This window comes from Aptenodytes forsteri, unplaced genomic scaffold, assembly GCF_000699145.1.
Source record: "Aptenodytes forsteri isolate BGI_AS27 unplaced genomic scaffold, ASM69914v1 Scaffold471, whole genome shotgun sequence".
In the NCBI taxonomy this organism is placed as follows: Eukaryota; Metazoa; Chordata; class Aves; order Sphenisciformes; family Spheniscidae; genus Aptenodytes; species Aptenodytes forsteri.
The window spans coordinates 953,846-973,443 of record NW_008795862.1 but is presented as its reverse complement, the minus strand read 5'-3'; the positions used below and the strand labels follow the sequence as shown (position 1 = coordinate 973,443).

Below are 19,598 nucleotides of genomic sequence, written 5' to 3'. Positions count from 1 at the left end.
CTCCCTTTCTTCTGCATGTTTTGCTTTCAAGGAAGAGAGAAATACTCTTTGGAGAAGGAATGGTCTTTTATTTGTCTTGGCAATGTGTTGTAGCTAGCGCGGTGGGACCCTGGCTCTTAGCTATGATAACACAAATAAAATATAACATTGAAATTTGACAATTCTTATTTTGCATTTACTGGATAGTTTATAAGATGATACCACTCTTCATATTTTTGAGGGTACACGTTTAAGATAGCTCAGATCTAGAAGCAGAGTGAATTTGTACTTCTGAGGGTTGTATTGGCTTATCGTGTGATCCTCGGGCAGCTTATGTTACATTTCTAATCCCATGGGATGTAGTAATTCATATGGATCTTAAAATTTAGGTCATGTGTTCTCTAACGTTGCATACTTTGAGCACTGTTTTAATGGGACTGAGGTAAACGAGAGGCCACGAAGAGTGAAAGAGGGGAAGAAAGGCTCTGTTTAATATCAGATGCTGCAGAGAGAAAAAGAATCTGTCATTCATGGTGTCATAGTATGTTTACAGGACATTTATGTTTAGATGAGTGGATGGACTGGGGGGAGGGAGGCAAGGGGTCAAACCTGGGGGGCAGTGGTTGGAGCAACCAGTGTGGTGTGCTTTGGAGACAGTCATCTGGAAACGGGCACTAAAAATGACTGCTTTCCTCTGTTCCTCCTTATATGTGGAAATTATTTCTTTGTAATAAATAAATTACACAGCTGTATGGTCAGATTCATGGGCATATAATATCTCTCAGGATTTTATTTATATGAGCCGTTCATTCTAACAAGTAAAATGCATGTTCGTCTCACGTGTGTGATATTAATTTTCCCCTGATTTGCCTTGTCCAAGCCTCAGATAAGGTAGAGAAGCTGCCATCAATCAGTGACAGATTCCCTAGACTTAAAATGTTGAAAGCTAAGAATGGTGTTTCCAAGTAGTTCCCTGGAAATGTTACGCAAGTGTCCAACTTAACTTTCTGTAGATTGGGATTCCCAAAATCTGGTCTTTTGTATTTCTGAGGGGCTGGAAACAAGAATTTGGTACTGTTAGGGAATGAGGAAATGTATCTCGTTTCCCACTGACACCTAATGCTTGCTGCCAAGTCTACAGTGCCATAAGGCTTAGGAATTTTAGCTCTGAAAAAATTTAGATTTCTTTTTAAAGTAGTCACACATCTTAAGTTGACTACCTGTCCCCCCCACAAGTGCTGTCTAATTAGATTAGCCTAATAACTGGATCTGATTTGCAGAAAATGAGTTTAAAAAAATACTAAAAGATTTCATACCTTTTTCCTCCCTGTAATTCTGGTGTTTGCTACAATGTTTTTATATCTTCTGTTTGCAAACCAGTGAATGAATTATCTACAATAGCTAATCTGACATAGATACAAATAAAATACCTACAGTTGATATGTTTATGTGTGTAAAATAAATATGCAATATTTTTGTTCCATTATATAAAATTGTATTCTATTAGATCTATTAGGTATAATGTTCCATTAAATATAATAGAACAAATTATTACACGGTTATTCTGTGTTCTGTTCTTTCAAAATATGAAAAAAATATTTTCTAGCAGTGTATCTGTGAAGATCCAGCTGCTGTTTGAATTAACATGGGGACGTTTCATATAGCTAAGGAGGATGAGTATTGAGTTGTGGCAGTTCTCTAATAACACTGATGTGTGTTTGCCCGTTACGCCCTCCCTTTCTCTCAGCCCTCCAGTGAGCATAGTCTCAAATTGGATTTAAGTCTGCTTCACTGTCCGGCATGGGTCTGAAGGACTGAGTTACTGGTAGATGTCGTCATGTTCGGGGGAATGATAAGTTAGTATCTGCTGTAGTTTCTTGGCTTACGAGTGATTCTAGGCGAGTGTGTATAGGCAATTCTGGAAGCATTGGACTTGACCTCTCAGCAGCAAACATCACCATTTTTGGCTGTGGCTTCTGGGCCCTAGACACTAATGGTCCAGGCTTTTCCACCATGTCAGGTAACAGGGTGCCTCAGGTCGCGTTAAAGCTGCTGTTGACTGCCTGCATAACGCTGACCTGTGTTTCTTTTCAGAAATGTGTGTACTGTCGGAAACGGATGAAGAAAGTGTCTGGTGCCTGCATCCAGTGCTCGTATGAGCACTGCTCCACATCCTTCCACGTGACCTGTGCCCACGCGGCTGGCGTGCCCATGGAGCCAGATGACTGGCCCTATGTTGTGTCCATCACTTGCTTCAAACACAAAGCAGCTAACCAGAATGTATGTTTTTCTGGTTTTGGTTTGGGTGGGTTGTTTGGTTTGGTTTGGTGGGTTTTCTTTTGGTAGGGTTTGTTTGGGGTTTTTGGGGTTTTTTTTTGTACAACAGTTTCGCTGCGCCTATATTTTTGATGCAGCTTTTATGATTGCAAATTATTCCCTTTTCTCTGTAACACAGATTCAGTTTCGAAGGGAGGTGACCCTTGGACAGACTGTGATCACAAAGAACCGGAATGGACTCTACTACAGATGTAAAGTGATTGGCATGACCACACAGACTTTCTACGAAGTAAACTTTGACGATGGTTCATACAGTGACAACGTTTACCCAGAAAGCATTATTGTAAGCAGCTCTCTGTGGAGACTATTACTGTTACAGATGAGTACAAAGTGTAATGCGTGTGTTCCTCTTCTATGTGCTTTGGGGTGGAACAACGAAGTAAAACTTAAAAAAAAAATTAAAAAGTAAAGTTGCTGCTTGCATAGAAAAACTCATACTGCTCTTCATTACTGTTCTTCTTGTTTATGACATCTCATTTCATTTTTTTTGTTCCTTTACAAAGATGTGATTTTGCTATATGCAGATGACTTAACAGAAAGCATAAGCTGCATCCTATTTGTTTTGTGGTTGAATAATCTCTTATTTTTCAACTGACAAGTTTGATTCATGGGGGAAGCAGATTGTCTGTAAGCACTTCTGGTTCAAAACAGGGAACTCACTTAATAGAAGGAATGTCTAGAAGAGGCTGACTTGTCAACTCATGCATTCTCTTCCTGATTGTGCCGTTGATTCACCATGTGAAATAGAGCAGGTCACCCGGCTTGTTTTTGTTGATACAGGAGATCTGATGTTTTGGGATTTGTAATGAGGAATTTCCTAGAACTGAGTACTGTCACCAGAAGGAGGTGCAAGTGTTTATTTCTGGTCTCGCACTGGTTAATGGTTTTGTTTGAGATGACTGAAATTAATCACAAGTGCAGAAACTTTCTTATACTTAATTATAGTGTTGTGTAGTAACTTCCTTGAGCAGTGATTTTTAATACACCTCTTTACCTAGTTCTTGAGCTTTGTCTGTGTTGGCTGGCTGACGTCTTTCACTCTATGTCTTCAGAGCAGAGACTGCATCCAAATGGGACCCCCTCCAGAGGGTGAGTTGGTTCAACTGCAGTGGACAGATGGAATCATCTATAAGGCCAAGTTCATTGCAGCCCAGATCAGTCAGATTTACCAGGTGAGTGTGGAAGAGTACTCACGTACTTCATGTCAACGTGTCTGATTGTTGCTGAGATTGTATAGCTCACTAGTGTTGAATGCTTGCTCTGGTCACGAAGGGAGAATTTGCCTTCTGAAATTAATACTGCTGGTAGTCTAAAGAGAAATTTAGTATTAAAATAGAGTCAGGGTAAAGGTATTCTGTGGCAGAATGTGGATGTATGGATAGACATATGTCTAGACTGTATCTGCTTTTAAAATATAAATTTGCCCTTTTCCTTATAGCTCAGGTCAAAAGTGACCTACTCGAACTACAGTGATGGCTATCCTACGGCTGGTGCTGAGCTCGTCGTCTGTAGTTCCCTATGAGTCAATATCTACATAATTACAACTTTCCTCGACTCTTTGAGAGGAAGTAGGGGAAACGATGGGTCAGGAGACTACTTCAAGGGGGGGAATAATCCTCTGGTCATGGGAAGGTACTTCGTGGAGCAGCAGCAGCGTGTGGGAATAATGTCCTGCCGCTTTTGCGTGAGGAATTAGAAACCTTCAATCTGTAGTCTCATACACTCTCACCATCTCTGTTTTTAAGGTGAGAAAAATAGCAGCCAGGGTTTTTCTTTTTTTCCTTTGAGTCTGTTCCACAAATGGGATTCTTGTTTGTGGAAGGCTGTAATAGTCAGTAAAGGAAGATTTAACCTGGTACACAGTGTTAGTATTTCAGCACAGAAGGTTTTATAAAATGCAGTACATTCGTTTTATAAAATGCAGTACATTTATTTGATTAAATCCTTTTTAAACGGTACCAAGAAGTTGAAAATTATAGTGATTTGGAAAGTATACTTTGTGCACATCCTTTTGAAAAATATATGCTGAAATTTGCAAATAATTGTTATTTTTAAGAGATTAATGCCTCTGGACAAAAGGCAAAGGAAGTCCCGTATCTTGTATTTGTTTGAAATGGGGCTCTGGTTTCTATCCTTTCTACACAGAGTGTTTCGTATCTGCGTGCGAAGAGCACGATAATCCACCTTGTCAGTTAAAACAGTCTTTTTGGTGTGTATAATGGATGTTAACTGCTTCAGAGAAGATGTGATCTGAGGTGACCCTGGTTATGAATAAGTACAATATATAGTTCCATAAAGATCTACTGTTACGCATGCTTTCCAGTTTAATCACAGTATCGGAAATTGTCATTGATTTCTCGAAGGTACAATAATTTGAAATAGGCTGTTCCACTGATAGTGCCAGATGACAGAAAAATATGCATGAGGAGTCTGTGGTTTTCAAATCATGCAGTTACCTATAAGTAAAGCTGTTCTCCGTGGGGAAAATAGCCTGGATAGCTTTCCACATTGGTTGCCTATGTAGGTACTTTTTCAGTACTTAGGGTGCATCTCTTTCATCTGTTTTGGAATAGGATTATATTTAAAAGCACAGAAACAGTTTTGTTATGAAGTGCATTCATAGGAAGACAGCATGCTTTCTGAAACGTAGCTCTGGATGGCTTCTCCATCTTGTTTGAGGTTGTTTATCTTAATAAGACCTGATGGCATAAATTTTAGAAGGGAATAATAATTTACTTGAAGGACTTTTGGTGGCAAAGAAGCACCCTAAAATGCTTTTGCATTTTAAACTTGTCTTATTTTGCAGTAGCTTCCCAGTTCACATCTCTAAGTCTGTATTTTGTGTGCTAAGATTAGATGTGTATATTTTTTTAAAAAATTGAGCCCAAATGACTGTCTCGTAACTTGCTGTAATGTGTGTTCACAACAGGGGTCTAACCCATATCAGTAATTTGGAACTTAAATAAACAAGGTCCAACCACTCTGTGATAGCGTAAGATGGCACTGCCCTCAGTTGCAAATCCTGCCTTTCTACTAGAAGTTGAGCTCGTGTAGTGGAAATGGCAGACAGCAATCTGCTTGTGCCTTGGCTGTTAAACCTCGTTAATTCGTGTTCCCTTCTGACTCTGTTATGGTAGTGGTGCTCTGTAAAACCAGAGAGTAAATGGGACCAGTAGCATCTTAAACCACCTCAGCAGGGCTCATCTTTCAAAGCCTCTTCTCCCACCTGCATAGTTATTCCAGCTGATGTATGCTGCTCGGTTAAGGGACCTCAGCAGGCATCGCTGAGCCTGCATAACCGATGAGCTGCAAGACCTGGGCAGCGCAGGAGGAGGAGGTCAGAGCGCAGATGCTTTCTTCCTTCTGAATTTGTCCAGTCTGAACCTGACATCCCGTATTAAGGTGTGGTGTATGTCCTTCTGCATTATCCAGGAAAGCGTAATAAGTCTTGAGCAAAGGAAATGAGAATCTCTTAAGAAGTTTTAATAGTTTTAACATTTTTATATGCATGTTGCCATGAATAAACACTCCTGTAACATCTGATGCATAATTCATGCTATAATCAGTGCTTAGCAAAAAGGGTTTCACGTGAGGAGTTACCACTGTTTTTTCGTACCTGGCTGACTATTTCTGCTTGTTAAATACAAATGTATTTTAGTAGCTGGAGTTGTTTCCTTATGATGTGTAAAAATGCTTTGTTTAAGATGAAAGAAGTTCTTATTACCATATTGCCTGAATACAGGGCTGCCTTTTATTGTAAGTGAAAAATTTCTTTTTTCCAGGATTTGAATCAAAAATCAGTGGAAATTTCTAATGCTCTGACTGGGAGGAGGGAGCAGAGGTGCTGGTCCAGCTGTAGCATAGACATTTTAGGATCCACAGGAGCACTGAATGAAGCTACTTGGGCCAGATAAGACAGGGGTGCCTGAGCAGCACTGAAACCAGCACTTTTCGAGGTTCAGCATCCTTAACACAGCTTAGGGCTGCTCATTCTACAGCAATCCTAGAGACATGCAGTGCCAAGAACAGGGGATCATCCATGGGAGCTGGCCCCTGATGCTTCTTTGGTATTCCCATGAAGGGACCACATGCAGCATAGTCTGGCAGTGGACTGTTGAGGTACTGTAAATGTAGAAGCCAAGTTCTTATTTCATCTTCTGCCTACTCTACAGGTCGAGTTTGAAGATGGTTCCCAACTAATGGTAAAGCGTGGTGATATTTATACCTTGGAGGAAGAGCTTCCCAAGAGAGTGAAGTCTCGCCTGGTGGGTATCAAAGTAACAGAAACAGTAGTATGGCTGTGACTTGCAGTACTCACTCACATTTTCTTAGCGTATTGTTTAGACATAGGTGAATGCAGCCTCCAATTTCTGTGGCTGTAAGACCACTTGTCATTCACAAAATATGTAGAAGAAATCCTTGATGCAAACGCTTGAGAAGAATTTGAATGATTTTCCCTTTCACATGTTCAGATCTGATTTTTGTTTTCTCTGGTTAAAAGATTATGTTCATATCATTTTACACAATATGAATTTAGTTATATGGACTGCCATTCTGTCTGAATGCTGCCTTTCATCAGAAGGGAGGTGAACTGGTCTACAGCTAAGTGGTTTCTGGAGAACTGATTAGCGACATGGGACCAAACCCCCGTTTCTCACCAAATAGGAGATTTAGAACATAGCTCTTACCTATAAAGTTCTTAATCTAAAAGATCAGGCTGTCTTTAACTGCATACAATGGAATTATTGAGCCTAGAAAATATGAGGGATTTATTTCATAGCTTTTTTGGTTCTGGACTTGCTGGGCGTTTTCAAACCTGGTGCTTTAACCTTTAAAGCCATCTCATTTAAACAAATGATGAGACTGGTTTCTATGCAAATGGAGAATACACAGTTTTCTTCATCATTCTAAATGTTTGTTACGTCAGCAGGACAGGGACGGATCCACAAAGTTAACCTGCGATAAGGTTGTGGGCTTCTGTCTCTTTTACAAGACAAAAACCTTCCCTTAAGAACACATGAATTGCTGTGCCAAGTTAAACCAGTGATTCGCTGACCCTGTGAATCTGTGGCCCCTAGCAGAAGTGTGAGATGCACATCCTCAAAAATGGCCTGGTGACAGGCAGTTCTGTGGAAGAACTGACGGCGATTTGGAGGAAACTTTTGTTTGCTTATGCGTGAAATCTTCAAGGGTTTTACCCAAAAAACACTTGTAAAATGCTTTCTGAAACGTAGCTCTGGATGGCTTCTCCATCTTGTTTGAGGTTGTTTATCTTAATAAGACCTGATGGCATAAATTTTAGAAGTGAATAATAATTTACTTTGTTATCCTTGAAAGACTTTTGGTGGCAAAGAAGCACCCTAGAATTAATTTCTAGGATGTGCACAACATTCCAGTTTATTTAAGCTTGTCTAATAATAAAGACAATATATTGGAGCCCTGAAGTACAGGATTTGGAAAGAAACATATTCTCTGCAGTGGAGACGTCAGGCTTTGTAACAGTTCCAGAGAAAGGAATGCAAGCTGGAAAGTGAATAGAAAGTTTCGAGTCTGGCTGAAAGCTCAGGCTTTTCTCATGCACTTTCTGCTGCCAGAGGTGTTAGACTATGCTCTGCGGAAGTGATGCTCACAGTGCTTTAACGCAGAACAAAGGAACAAAGCGATAGGAGATGATAATTTCTACCAAGAAATGCATCTCATTTGAGAGCGTAAGAGCAGGACGAACAGGAGCAATTGTTTGTACAGTGATCCCCAAATGCTTTCTTTGGGTCTTTTGTGTTTTAAAGACATTAGGGAAGCCCCAGTTTCCTCTGTGCGTTCTACTAGGAATGAATATCCTGAAGAGGCAGGGGAGGATAGGAGTAACCAGAGAATTGGCAAGGCAGGAGCTGAAGTGAAAGATATTCTGAAACAGAAGGAAAGCAACTCGAGGGTTTCTCCTTCCAGTTTGGTTTCAGAAGCCCAGAATTTTTAATTTCAGCCGTGTGCTTTGCATGTTTCGGAGTTCATTTTTTCTACAGAAATACTCTGAGCCAAGTTGTTCACTTGCTATCCCTGCTGTCTTGTTACGCAGGTGTGCTCCACGGTTTGCACCCGTGTCTCTCCCTGTTTTCCTGCTGTGCCTCTAATGATTGTACTTTCGTGTCTCCTGCAGTCCCTCAGCACTGGGGCCCCTCAGGAAGATGTATTTTCGGGAGATGAAGTGAGAGCAGCCAAGCGCCCCCGGCTGGGGAATTCAAGAAATCCCGAAGAATATGGACAAAACCCAGATTACTTGGCCTTTATGGAGAGCCTGTTGCAGACACAGTACCAGCCTGGAACTCAGAGCAACATGTTTTAACCAGGATTAATTAAAAATATTAAATTAACCCTTTTCAAGCCTGTGGAAAAATAACCAGGAAACTCTGGAATTAGAAGATCATCCTTGTGCAATAGCCTGCTGTGAATTCCTTTCTTCTGCTCTTGGTTTGGACGGCAAGAAAATCCTGTCTGGCTGCACGCTACCTCTACTTTGCCAGACGTTGCTGACCAATAGAGTAGGGAGCTTGAAAAACCTTCAGACAGCATTTTGCACGGAGACTTTGGAAGAGTTTGTACTAACGGATCTTTGTGACTGGCTCCTTTTTATGAGGCTTGGAAAGGGTTAAAATTTGACAAAATGACTTTTTAAAATATGTCAAACTCTTTTGTCTTTAAAGGTGCTATTACATTGACTACTGAAGCAGCCTTTGGAATTGTGTTTTCTGTACATAGACGTCACCTTTGTGAAGTTTTCTATAAATGAGCATTATTAAAAAAAAAAAGCAAACAAAAATAGGAAAACAAAAGTTTCCACAAAACATTTTTCTAGATTATGGCTTTAAAACAGAAAATAAACAAGATCCTCCCCCCTCACCCCCAAATGAAATGTGACTAATACTACAGCGGGGAGAGAGAGAGCAAGAGCAGATGTCCTGGAAAGTTCTGGGTTCTTTTTTTGTAAAGAAACACTATCTTCTTTGTAAGCTGGGGAAGATGGGGAAAGAAATGTTTCATAGCTGGGATGTTTCTTACCAGTAGTTCTCTTAAAGACATGTGATAGATATGTGCAGTTCTGCCATGTCACCAGGAAGGGACTTAGGGAAGAAATGGCCAGGTTTTGGTCATTCTTGTCATCTTCCTTCCCCATCTTTGCCATCACAGTTGCTTTCTAGTTAAAAATCAGCATGGCTTTCAGTTCCAGTATGCCACTCCGTTTTGGCAAGCGTTCTGTTGCTGCTTCTTGTGTTAGTTCCTTTATGAGCCATCCCCCTTCCCCACTGCAGACTAGAGCATCGGGGATTGCTCTAGCTCTCTGGTAGGCATGTTCCCATAGGAACCTTTTTCTTTTCTTTCCTCCTTTTTTTTTTTTTTTTTTTTTTTTTTGAGTTGTGCTCCTTACAGTTGTGAGAATCATTCCATGACAGAAGCCTGGGAGGTGTTTGTATGTTTTTCTTTTATCCTATTAAAGAAGAAATTCCCCAAACATCTCTGATTGTTGTGACATCCTTTACTTAAGACTGAGCCTTTGAGATACTCCTGGGGAAGAGGAATGCAAACCCTTCATTTGATTGGACTCAGTTCACTGAGAATTGAACGAGCATTAAAGGCAAAAACAAATCCTAAAGTATTGAGTGGGCAGCTCCCACTTGAACACTTGAAAATCACCTCCGGTCGAAGAGCTGTTGTGGAGCAGTGTTTTGTAAAAAAGCCTGATCCCAAACCCTGCTGAAGTCACTGGAAAGTCTTCCACTCTCTTTGGAGGACCTCTATCAATTCAGAGGGAAAGAAAAAGGCAGCCCTAGTACAGAGTTGGGAAGGGGACGTGGCTTCCACGATGTCTGGGTGAAGGGGGGCAAGGGCGCATCGTACCACTCACCTCAATGCCTTGGCCTGACAGAAGCCACTGTGAGATAGCAGAGCTATCCAGAACGCTGCACAGCAATCTTTGCCACTTAATTCCCTGAAATTACTGGACAGAAAGAGAAAATATTCTTTTTTTTTTTTTTAAGCCCCTTTGCAAGGTGGTCTTTGTTCTGTGGAGAGGTTTTTAAGCAACGCTATAGCTGGATCTTTAAGGGAATAAGTGGGAAGGATTTGTGGGCTAGCAGATGGTAGATTAGCATCTTAAGAGACTCGATGGGTATTAAACTGTCCTAGTGAAAGAGTGGAGATAGAATAAAGCAATTTTTTTTTTTTTTTTTAATTTTGATTTTTGTTCTCCCTTGGGAGAACTGGAGTTCCCTTTGTTTCTTACTGCCTCTGCTACGGGTTATTTTCTTTCTGTGTGTGTGTCTGTGCGCGTGTGCACGCGTGCGTGTTTGTAAGACGTTTGAAACCGTTTTTTTTTTTTATTTCTGAGTTTTTGATGTTTTCAATAGATGTCTCCAAGAATAAAAACAGACTAATAAAAGTTTTAAAAATTGGCAAGGTTCTTAAAAGCCTCGGTTGTTACTCCTACATAGCTGTCTCCTGTCGGTTAAGACACAATCTAGTAGAAACTTGCTTGTATAAAAGAATAAGAATGTTGCCAGGCCACAAGAGAAATATTTAAAGCAATTGAAAGAGAATTTAAACAGCAGAGGATTTTTTTTGGAGGTGGGAGGGGAAGGGTGGGGTGGGATGAGTGGTTGTGAGCAATGGGAATTTCCTCTGCATGTTAAAGTCCTGACTGAAATAGCACCATTACTGTATTCATATGTAGTACCTTTTTAAAATACTATTTATATTGTAAAAACAAAGTGTGTTTCCTCACCCCATATTCAGATGATGAGTTATGTTTAAACGTGAACCTGGAACTGTAGAATGCCCTTCCTTGTTGCAGGGGTTCTCCCTTTTTGTTTATTTTTAGATCCCTCTTTTTGGTTTAGGAATGACTTGTGCAGATTATAATGACCATATTGACGGCCTCTGTGCATCAGACTATTGAAAAGGAAATAGGAAATGCACATTCCTCCCCTCCCCTTCCTCCAGTGAAATATATTTGTAAGTGTCTGACTATGTGCTATAAAATTAATGATTTTTTTTTTTTCCTCCCCCTAGATTAAGGATGTGATGTATTTTTTGCATATTTTTTTCTCTGCCTCTAGGTTCATAATGAATTAAAGGCTGTTGAGCACTTCAGAATTACGCTTTTTGGGGGGTTGAAGTCTCTTCATTTCTAAGTTTAAAGTCTTTTGTACTGCAGAAGGTGGCTCCCAGATCTGGTTGGTTAAAGCTGATAAAACTGAGCCAAGAGGAGCTGAGACTGATGAAGAAGAACGTGGCCTTTTCCTTCCTCTCTGTTAAGCGCGCAGGAGAAGAGGTGTGTCGTTGCACCTCTTCCCAAAATTAAGAACCAAGCTTGCAATGCATTTTTGTCCAAGGTCCAGGATTTGCTCTAGCTGGCTCGTTCATGAGAACCGTGGTTGCTAAATAGCCAGAGGTGGTTCTAAAATCCTTTATCTTTTAAATCGCCAGTTTGCTACTTCCGCTTGGGAGTCTGCTTCATAGCCTTCCAGTAGCCTTTCTTTCTAGCCCTTGGAGGTCGTGCTGACGTTGAACCTCTTAAAATAGCATCTTCCTGAACCTTCATTTAAACACCATTTCCTATCCTGAGCCCTGATGCTTTTCTACAAATTCCTCTCCAATTGTTGCGGTACGAGGCTAATGCTGTAGATTATGTGAAAGAAAAGAAATCTCCAACTTTGCAGTCTTTTGCAGCTTAACAGTTTTTCTTGAGATAATCTGAGGAATCATACCAGTGGGAAGAAGCTGCTGATACAAAGTCTGTTGGAATTTACACCCACGCAAAGCTTACTTTTGAATTTAAGGTCTGCTATATTGCTGTAATAAGAGCTAACATAGTTTTAAAGATGTCTTAAGAAGCAGTACATACTTCCAAGTAACTGTCTGGATCAGTGGTCAAAAGGCAAGGATCAAACCTTTCCGTCATTCTGTCAGAGCCTCGCGGGGTGGAATAGACATTTCCACACAAACCCCCCTAAGTCACTTTACTCACTGAGATTGCTACACTAAAATCTAGATGACGTAGGGTTGTAGGAAATTACACTGTGCCCAGCGAGTCCTCAGGGAGACGATGGGAGTACTATAACAACTACTGCAGTGAAGAGCTTTGCTTCCTACGCTTTCCTCTAAGCACCGTTTGGGGCTGGATGAAAGACCGTAGATGAGCACAGCTCATTAGCCGCCTCTTCTAACCTCTACATCTTTCTTATCCCTAGAGAAAGTGTATTTGTGTATATCTTTTAAACCTGTGCAGCTGAGCTGCACCTCTAACTAAAGCATGTTTCAGTTTCCTCCTTTTGCTTTTCCACGTTCTCCGTTTGTGCCAGCTCCGTCCTCTGGCGGTCCTGCCGGTTTGCCCTCCTCCAGCCCCGGACAGCGTGTTCCTGCACCGGTACCTGCTGTGCAGCTCCCTCCTGCCTGGCGCTTGCCTCTGGTCCTGCCCCGCAGAGTGCTTTTCTTAGGACTTAGCCCTTAACGGGCCTGGGTTGCCAAGGTAGGGATGAGACGCCCATATGTGATGCTTTGTCTTGCGTAAAGGACTGCGGTTTCTTCTTACTGCTTCGCCAAAGTCCAGCTCACTTGGGCTGGCGGAACAGCAGGGTGCCTTCACACAAGCAGATGTTTTGAAACCTGTAGCATAGAAGCTGATAAAACTCCCTGAGTTAGTGTCACCAACTGTCACACGCACAATAAAGTCATTTCGTGATAATTGCTGGCAGCCATGAGAAGATGGGGATCAACAGGCTGCTTATTCCTACTCTGAGGCCAGCAGAGATTTTTGCCATATGCCTGGAGAGTGGAACAGTGGATGGAGCTTCATTAACTACTTGTCTGGTTGGAGAAGGATCTTTAGCTTAGAGAGAACTAGAGGAGATAATTCCTTTTTTTTTTTTTTTTCCTTTCTAAAGGACAGGATTATTTAGAAAACTAAAAATTGCAGTGTTTATTGGGATGAGGCTATTTAGTGCTGGGACTGAATGGACAGCCCCAGCTTCTATAAAGCTTGATTAGATGTCTACCACTTTGTCCTTTGCTGTGTCATGGTTCTCTCACTCTGGACGACTTCTTGTGGTCACTTCTAGTCCTACTGAAACAATTCTTCTTGCAAATGCGTTGGTGCAAATCTCCAGCGTGCAGACCTATGTGAGCATGTTCCCACACGGTATTTTGTGGCTTTCCCGTTCACGGCCTCTCCTTCTGGCTTCCAGCTTCGCTGCTTGTACATGGGAGGACATCATGGGCTTTCAGGCATTCCCTCTATGGTGTACCTGCTCCTTTCCTTTTTTGCTTTACTTTTGTGACTGTTCAGTTTAGGGAAAGAGCAGATGATGGAAAAAAACCTTGTCACGTGCTGTAGACTTCTGTGCTTTGGCCAGTTTTGCAGAACTTCTACTTTTTGAGGTTATTCTGTGGGGATTTTTCTCTGTTCCTCTTCCCTCGCTGTTTGTATTAGTTCTTCATCAGTAGTTCTCCTTCAGCTTGAACAAATTGCACCAGTTTAATAAAACTACTCGTTAAACAGGTGCAATTCCCTTCTGGAAGAATGCCCTTGTTTTGCTTGGAGTGGTTTACTCAGGGAGTTTTAGCTTAAGGTAATCAGGAGCCGTTTTAAACTAAACTTTGCTTTGAATCTGGGCGTGCTATTTTAGTTTAATAGCAGTTTGAGTTGAACTAGTGGAATTTCTCAGGAGGGCATGTCTTCTGTGGTGGCGGGCATCATTCACCTGAGGGCTCAGAGGAAGACGGTGATAGATCAGCACCTTGCTTATGTCAATTCTTTCTCTGGCTTGAATTTCTTCACAGCATAAGGTGAAGCCTTTCCTGCAGTAGGTTCCTTTGCTAGTGCTGCAGTAGGCAAGTCCTTGTTAGTTTTCTTGTTTGGGCTTCTTTTCCCTGCCCTGTGTATATCTAAATGTGGTCTAATAAACTTTTTACACCCTCTTTGAAATAATTAAATGATTGCGAAGTCCTGACCTGCAAATAGGCCAAGTTGGAAAGAGTGTAGGTTTGTAGAAGAGCTTTTTCAGGCATGCGATTGTACTTTGACGGATTACAGCAAGGAGCAACGCTGTCTGCATGGAACCTGCCAAGTGCCAGAGCTGTCCCTCTCACCAGGTAGGTGTGATAACAGCTACGTACAGCTATTTCCACACTCTGCCGTTGTCTGACACGTTGCTGCTGCTTCCCGGGGCGCTCGCCTGCGTGACTGTCTGCGGGATGCGTGGAGGAGCCACGTGACAAGTACCTCTCGTGACCCTTGTTATTTCCCCTGACATTAGTTTCATGTTTCCTGGGTTAGAAGGACAATTCGTCCCTTTATCTCATTACAGGTTAATGAGGGACCCTGCAAATGAGTTTAACCCTGTGAAATTCAAACACTGTCTGCTTCAGAGTACCTAATACAGGTGATACCTGCCAGTGCTCCTTGAGCTTGCCAACAGGAATAAAGGTTGAAGAAATTGCTTGAGGTCCCAGCAGAAACACTCCGAACGAGTTCCTCTGGGTTCCTGATTTCCAGCCCCACGTTCACGCCATCTCTCTTGCTTCTGGTCCCATGAACGACTGCACTGGCACACACGGGGAAAAAGAAAAAAGGCAAATCAACTTTGGCAAAATACCAAGACTCGAATGAGTTGGAGATGTTGGGCTAGAATTACTTGGCAGCTTTGATAGCAGAAAAAGATAACTACTTGGTTTGCTTGCACACCAATAGAAAATTACTGGGAGTTATTTATTTGGCATTAGAGGAGCAAAACAATAAAATTTTTTGTTTCCAAGAGGGGAAACGTAAAGGTCACTGTGCAAATATTGTTTGGAATTACATAGCGACCACAGCTTAGCCACTTTTCCTGTGGAATAAATAAGAATTTGGCTGTGTTTCAGCACAGTTGACTTTGGCTTACCTCTATACCCTACCCTTGCCATTTCAGATGCCAGCTGCTAATATCCCCCAGCAAATGAGCTCGTAGCCAAGCTGCCTCTGAAACAGGAGCGATACCCTCCCCTGTGCCCCAGATCGTGGTTTAAAAATAAATAAATGGACAGATCCACTGCTCATCTGCTTCATTTAACGGAGCCATCTCTCGAAAACAGAGCAAATTTTCTTTGATTAGGAATGAATGGTCAGTTACCCATGATACGAGCCAAGATGCTGCTGCCATTTAGAATAGCAGGGATTCATCTGCCTGACTAAAAAGATCAGCTCTGAGTTGATTGTAGGTACGGAAGGGTCACTGCACAATTTTCTATGTGGAGAAGCAATGAGATGGGGAGAAGGGCAAGTCCGATTTCCTTGTGTCTCCACTTAGAGCTGAGGTTTATCTCCTTTTTGTTAGCTTAATAGCTTGGAGCCACTAGAGAATATCTAGACTGAAGAAGCGGTGCATTTGATTAATCTGGGATTCAGATAGAACATGGAATTAACACTGCAATCCAGTAGCTCTGTGTCCTGCGTTGGGTGATTAGCCTGAGATTTTTGTCAGCATATAGTGAAAAAAATGCCCGATTGCAACTGTTTCTGTGAGATCCCACTGCTTAGGGATGTTTCTGTTTTACAGGAACAATTTATCATAACATTTTTTACTACTTCAGAGCATAGACAATTGGCTGCTTATTAAACGCTGTGATTTCTCTCACTTCTGTGATGTTCTCAAATCAAGGACCTGGTCCTTTTTGTCCAAATTAATTTCTCTGCAGTTTTTCTCAGTAGTAAGAGACGTCCTCGGGTTTTTTTCTAGCTGGGATTGAGATGTTCATGCTCAGACCTGAGTGGCTAAGTACCTGCCGATGACACGGTCTTCGCGGAGCTCTGCGGTGAGCAGCAGCGCACTGACTTACTGCAGTGGCCACGCTGAACCTCCCTTTTTTGGAAATTGCCCAGGGATTTCCCAACAACCGTGTGATAAAGCTGGGAAGGGAACCCCGACATCGAGCCTCCCAACCCCGCCGCCGTTTACGCTTGTGGGTGCTTCCCTTGACTTTGGACATCATTTTATGTTTTTAAAAGATTCACTCTCGAAGCACTAAGACCAAACTTCATGTCTAGTTATAGCACTGCTCGAATCAATATTTCACTCTCAGCAGGTGGTTGACTCCAAAGAGGGGAAACAAAACGCTAACCTATTTCCTTGGCACACTGGGTTTTTCCTTACGCGGTTTCCATTGCAGCCAGGGCTCTCTTGGCTGCTCCTGGTCCTAGACCAGAGTATTTTTAACCTCACGCTTCTACCTCTCCCCCTCACCAAAAGCCCAATAAAAGGGAACATCCCTTGGGTTTCTTTTGCCAAGACCACGGCGTGCTTGGGCCTTGGCAGTCCCCCAGTGTAATGTGAATACAGCCTGTCAGTGTCTTGTCACCTCTCTAATGTGCTTCTATTTACTGCTGTAATCGGCACCCCCGAAAGGCAAGGCTGAACTGCCGCTATTAAGTATAATTGTCATTGTGACAGGTCCATCATGGGGGAGAATATTTGTGCCTTTCAGAGCTGTCTCTCTGATAAAGAGCAGCAGTGAAATTGGAAATTAATCCCCTGGCGCAAGACTGACACGGGGATCGGGGGGTCGGCACCGATGGCTGCGGGCGGGGGCTGCGCTCCCCTCACCTTCAGCTGGGGTCTGTGGAGCCACGGCCGTTCCCTGAAGTCCCCGGGCTGCAGGCAAGTTTTCTTTCCTTATCCCCTGTTTGAATTGAGAAAGGCAAAGCGTTAACAGTTCCGTCGTTTACTCCTCTCTGCAGATTTGCCCACCTTGGATGTGTTGTGTTCCCGTGGGGGACACCCACGTGTGCGTGGACCCCCCGGCTCTGCGCAGGGCAGGGACGACTTCTAGGCTGAGCCTGGGACCGCCGGGAAGGTGAGTTGGACCCACAGAGAACACGGGCTTGCACGGCTCCGGTCGCAGGTAAGTTAATTCTCCCCTGCCACCGAGCTCTTGGGGGATCCCTTTTGGTCGCGTCTGATGGACATTCCTCGCTGAAGAACGGGAGGAACCCGTCCTCCAGGGGCTTGGGCTGAGGCTCTTCCCTCCCAGCACGGCTGTACAACCTCAAATGATGGCGCTTAAATGAAAGGCGAATTGCCACAAGCTCTCAGTAGTGCTAGTGCTACCAGAACAGTAACTGTAGTTCCCTTACAACCCTCTTTTCAAGCTGTTTATTGCTACACGAGGAAAGTAGCATTGAAGTGTCTCGCGATCTCGGGCATCAGATGTATTTTGGAGACAAAGTTTGATGAAAAATCAATTTGTCTGTTGGTTTTCCTCTCCCAACTTCTGCCTGGATACAGCTGAGCACAAAAAACCCCTCGGCTGAGAAGTTTTTATAGTTGCACCAAGATCTCTAAATCAGTTTCTCCTAAAATATTCAGGCTTAGTCACCAGTGTGAAGGAATAGCGAACTTCTACGGTTTGGGAGCTGCGTGCCGACACAAATGCGCAAAACGCCTCCAGCATCGCACCTGGGACCCGAAGACCCTGTCAGCGCAGGGGTGAAAACGAGAATAAAATTAGCTCCTGGGAGGCCCAGACGAGCTCCGGAGCAAGCTGGGCTGTCTGCCCCGAGAGCTGCCGTGTCCCGATGTAGTTTCCTGATGCCGGTGTTCATCCTGCCGTTGCCTTCTGCCTTAGGTACAGCATCTCGCTCTTCTGTGCCTCAGTTCCTAAATCTGTATGGTGATGGTTATAATCCTGCCATCCTTTTCCTTCTTATTTTTATGTCGGTTCTCAGTAGGGGAAGTTTCTTCTTTTGAACAGCCTTGCTTTCAATTTAACAACTCTCTGCTTTCCTGTAGAAAATTGCAAATAGGTTCTTCCAGCTGCTTTATTCCTACACCAGGTTAATTTCTTTCCTTGGGATTCGACTGTACCGTGTTGGGTGAGGAGGAGGAAGATGCCTGCCAGGAGCAGGCTTTCGGTGCTGAGGAGCTCCTCCAAGCTCCTGGTATTTCCCTTAGGGCTTCCTCCGGTCCAGAGCAAGGAAAAAAATGTTAAAATCAAGGTAGTGGAACCCAGCACAATAATTTACACTTGTTTTTTATTTCAGTTTTTTCGTGATTTATTGACTCCAGAGTAAATCAGGGAAACTTATTGCGTTGCATTTTTGTATTACAGTAGCATCCTGCATACACGATTGGGATTAAGACTGTATGATACAGGAATAATAAAACACAGTTAAGGCAGGCTTGTGCCCTGGAAACGGTTTGCAGTCTCTGTTGGGGAGATACCACAACTCTGTCTAGGACAGAGGGAAAAAGGATGACAGTGAAAATAATGGGAACACGTGGTTTGCTGTACGTACGACAGAGTGTGTAATCACGAGCCTTCTGGATATTTTATTTTAGTGACACAGTAGACAAAGAAATAATAAAGCATCAATGAAAACTTGAGGCAGTTTGCCACTGCTAATGTGGTAGCGGTTACTCTTACAGAAGGATTTGAAGTTTACAGTTTCAGGGTAAATTTGGGGCAAGAAGAAAGAGTATTACATGGTATTTCTGCCACCCTTTGCAGCTGCCTTCTCGTAGTGACGTGGACCCAGCAGTAGCGCGGAATGAGATTACGAATGGATAAAGTTATTGGGAATGCTTAATTTCTTTACCGTGATTATTTGTTTCCAAATCATCTCTGCTGTGCTCTGAACGTAGCTGCGCTTCCAAAGAGGTGCATAAGCTCAGAAGAAAACAAAATACAACAGTGAATTTTTTTGGCATCTTAAATGTTTCGCAAGTCGGATGCCGTCTCAGATGTTATGAGCCGAGGTGTAAAACCAGCTTTGGCGCATATCCAGCATCCCCCCCCTAGGAAAGGCATGAGAATTACCCGTGAGAGAGACACCAAATGCACAGTCAAGCCTGGATCCTGCTGCCACTAGAATTCTCCGAGAGAGAAACTATTTTAGATGGTTTTAAAAAAAAAAAAAAGTAAAAAGTAAAATCCCTGCGAATTATGTAAGGCTGCTTTGAAGTCTTGGAGGAAGCTGACATTCATTCTGCACCCCTCCTTGGAAAGGGGCCATGGGTGAGAGCCAGCTCCCGCCGACGGCAGCGAGAGGACGAGGCCCCAGACCCGCAGCAGTGTCCTCGGCGATTTCTGCGTGGCAGGAGCCGTGCGCCTGGGAGCTTCACCCGCGGACCCCCCAGCCAGGGCCTGGGGGAGTCCCTGCCTTCCCCCTGTAAACACGGGAGCAGACAAAAGCCGCCAGGATCTGATAATAAAATCTGTTTGGAACAGCTGTCTACTGACAAGTATAATAAACTGTATTA

At 42.9% G+C, this 19,598-nt stretch overlaps 1 protein-coding gene across 2 annotated transcripts in view; it reads left to right on the top strand.

The window, feature by feature from the left end:
* The window catches only part of KDM4B (lysine demethylase 4B), an 81,144-nt gene extending 70,384 nt beyond the window's left edge, over positions 1-10,760 (top strand). For both annotated transcript variants that reach the window (XM_009284048.2, XM_009284047.2), the window contains exons 18-22: positions 2,074-2,259; positions 2,435-2,599; positions 3,369-3,488; positions 6,489-6,581; positions 8,471-10,760. In XM_009284048.2, the coding sequence (XP_009282323.1) occupies positions 2,074-2,259; positions 2,435-2,599; positions 3,369-3,488; positions 6,489-6,581; positions 8,471-8,656 (750 nt within the window). In that variant the 3' untranslated portion in view covers positions 8,657-10,760. The remainder of the gene's footprint in view (positions 1-2,073; positions 2,260-2,434; positions 2,600-3,368; positions 3,489-6,488; positions 6,582-8,470) is intronic.
* The last annotated feature ends 8,838 nt before the right edge of the window (positions 10,761-19,598 follow it).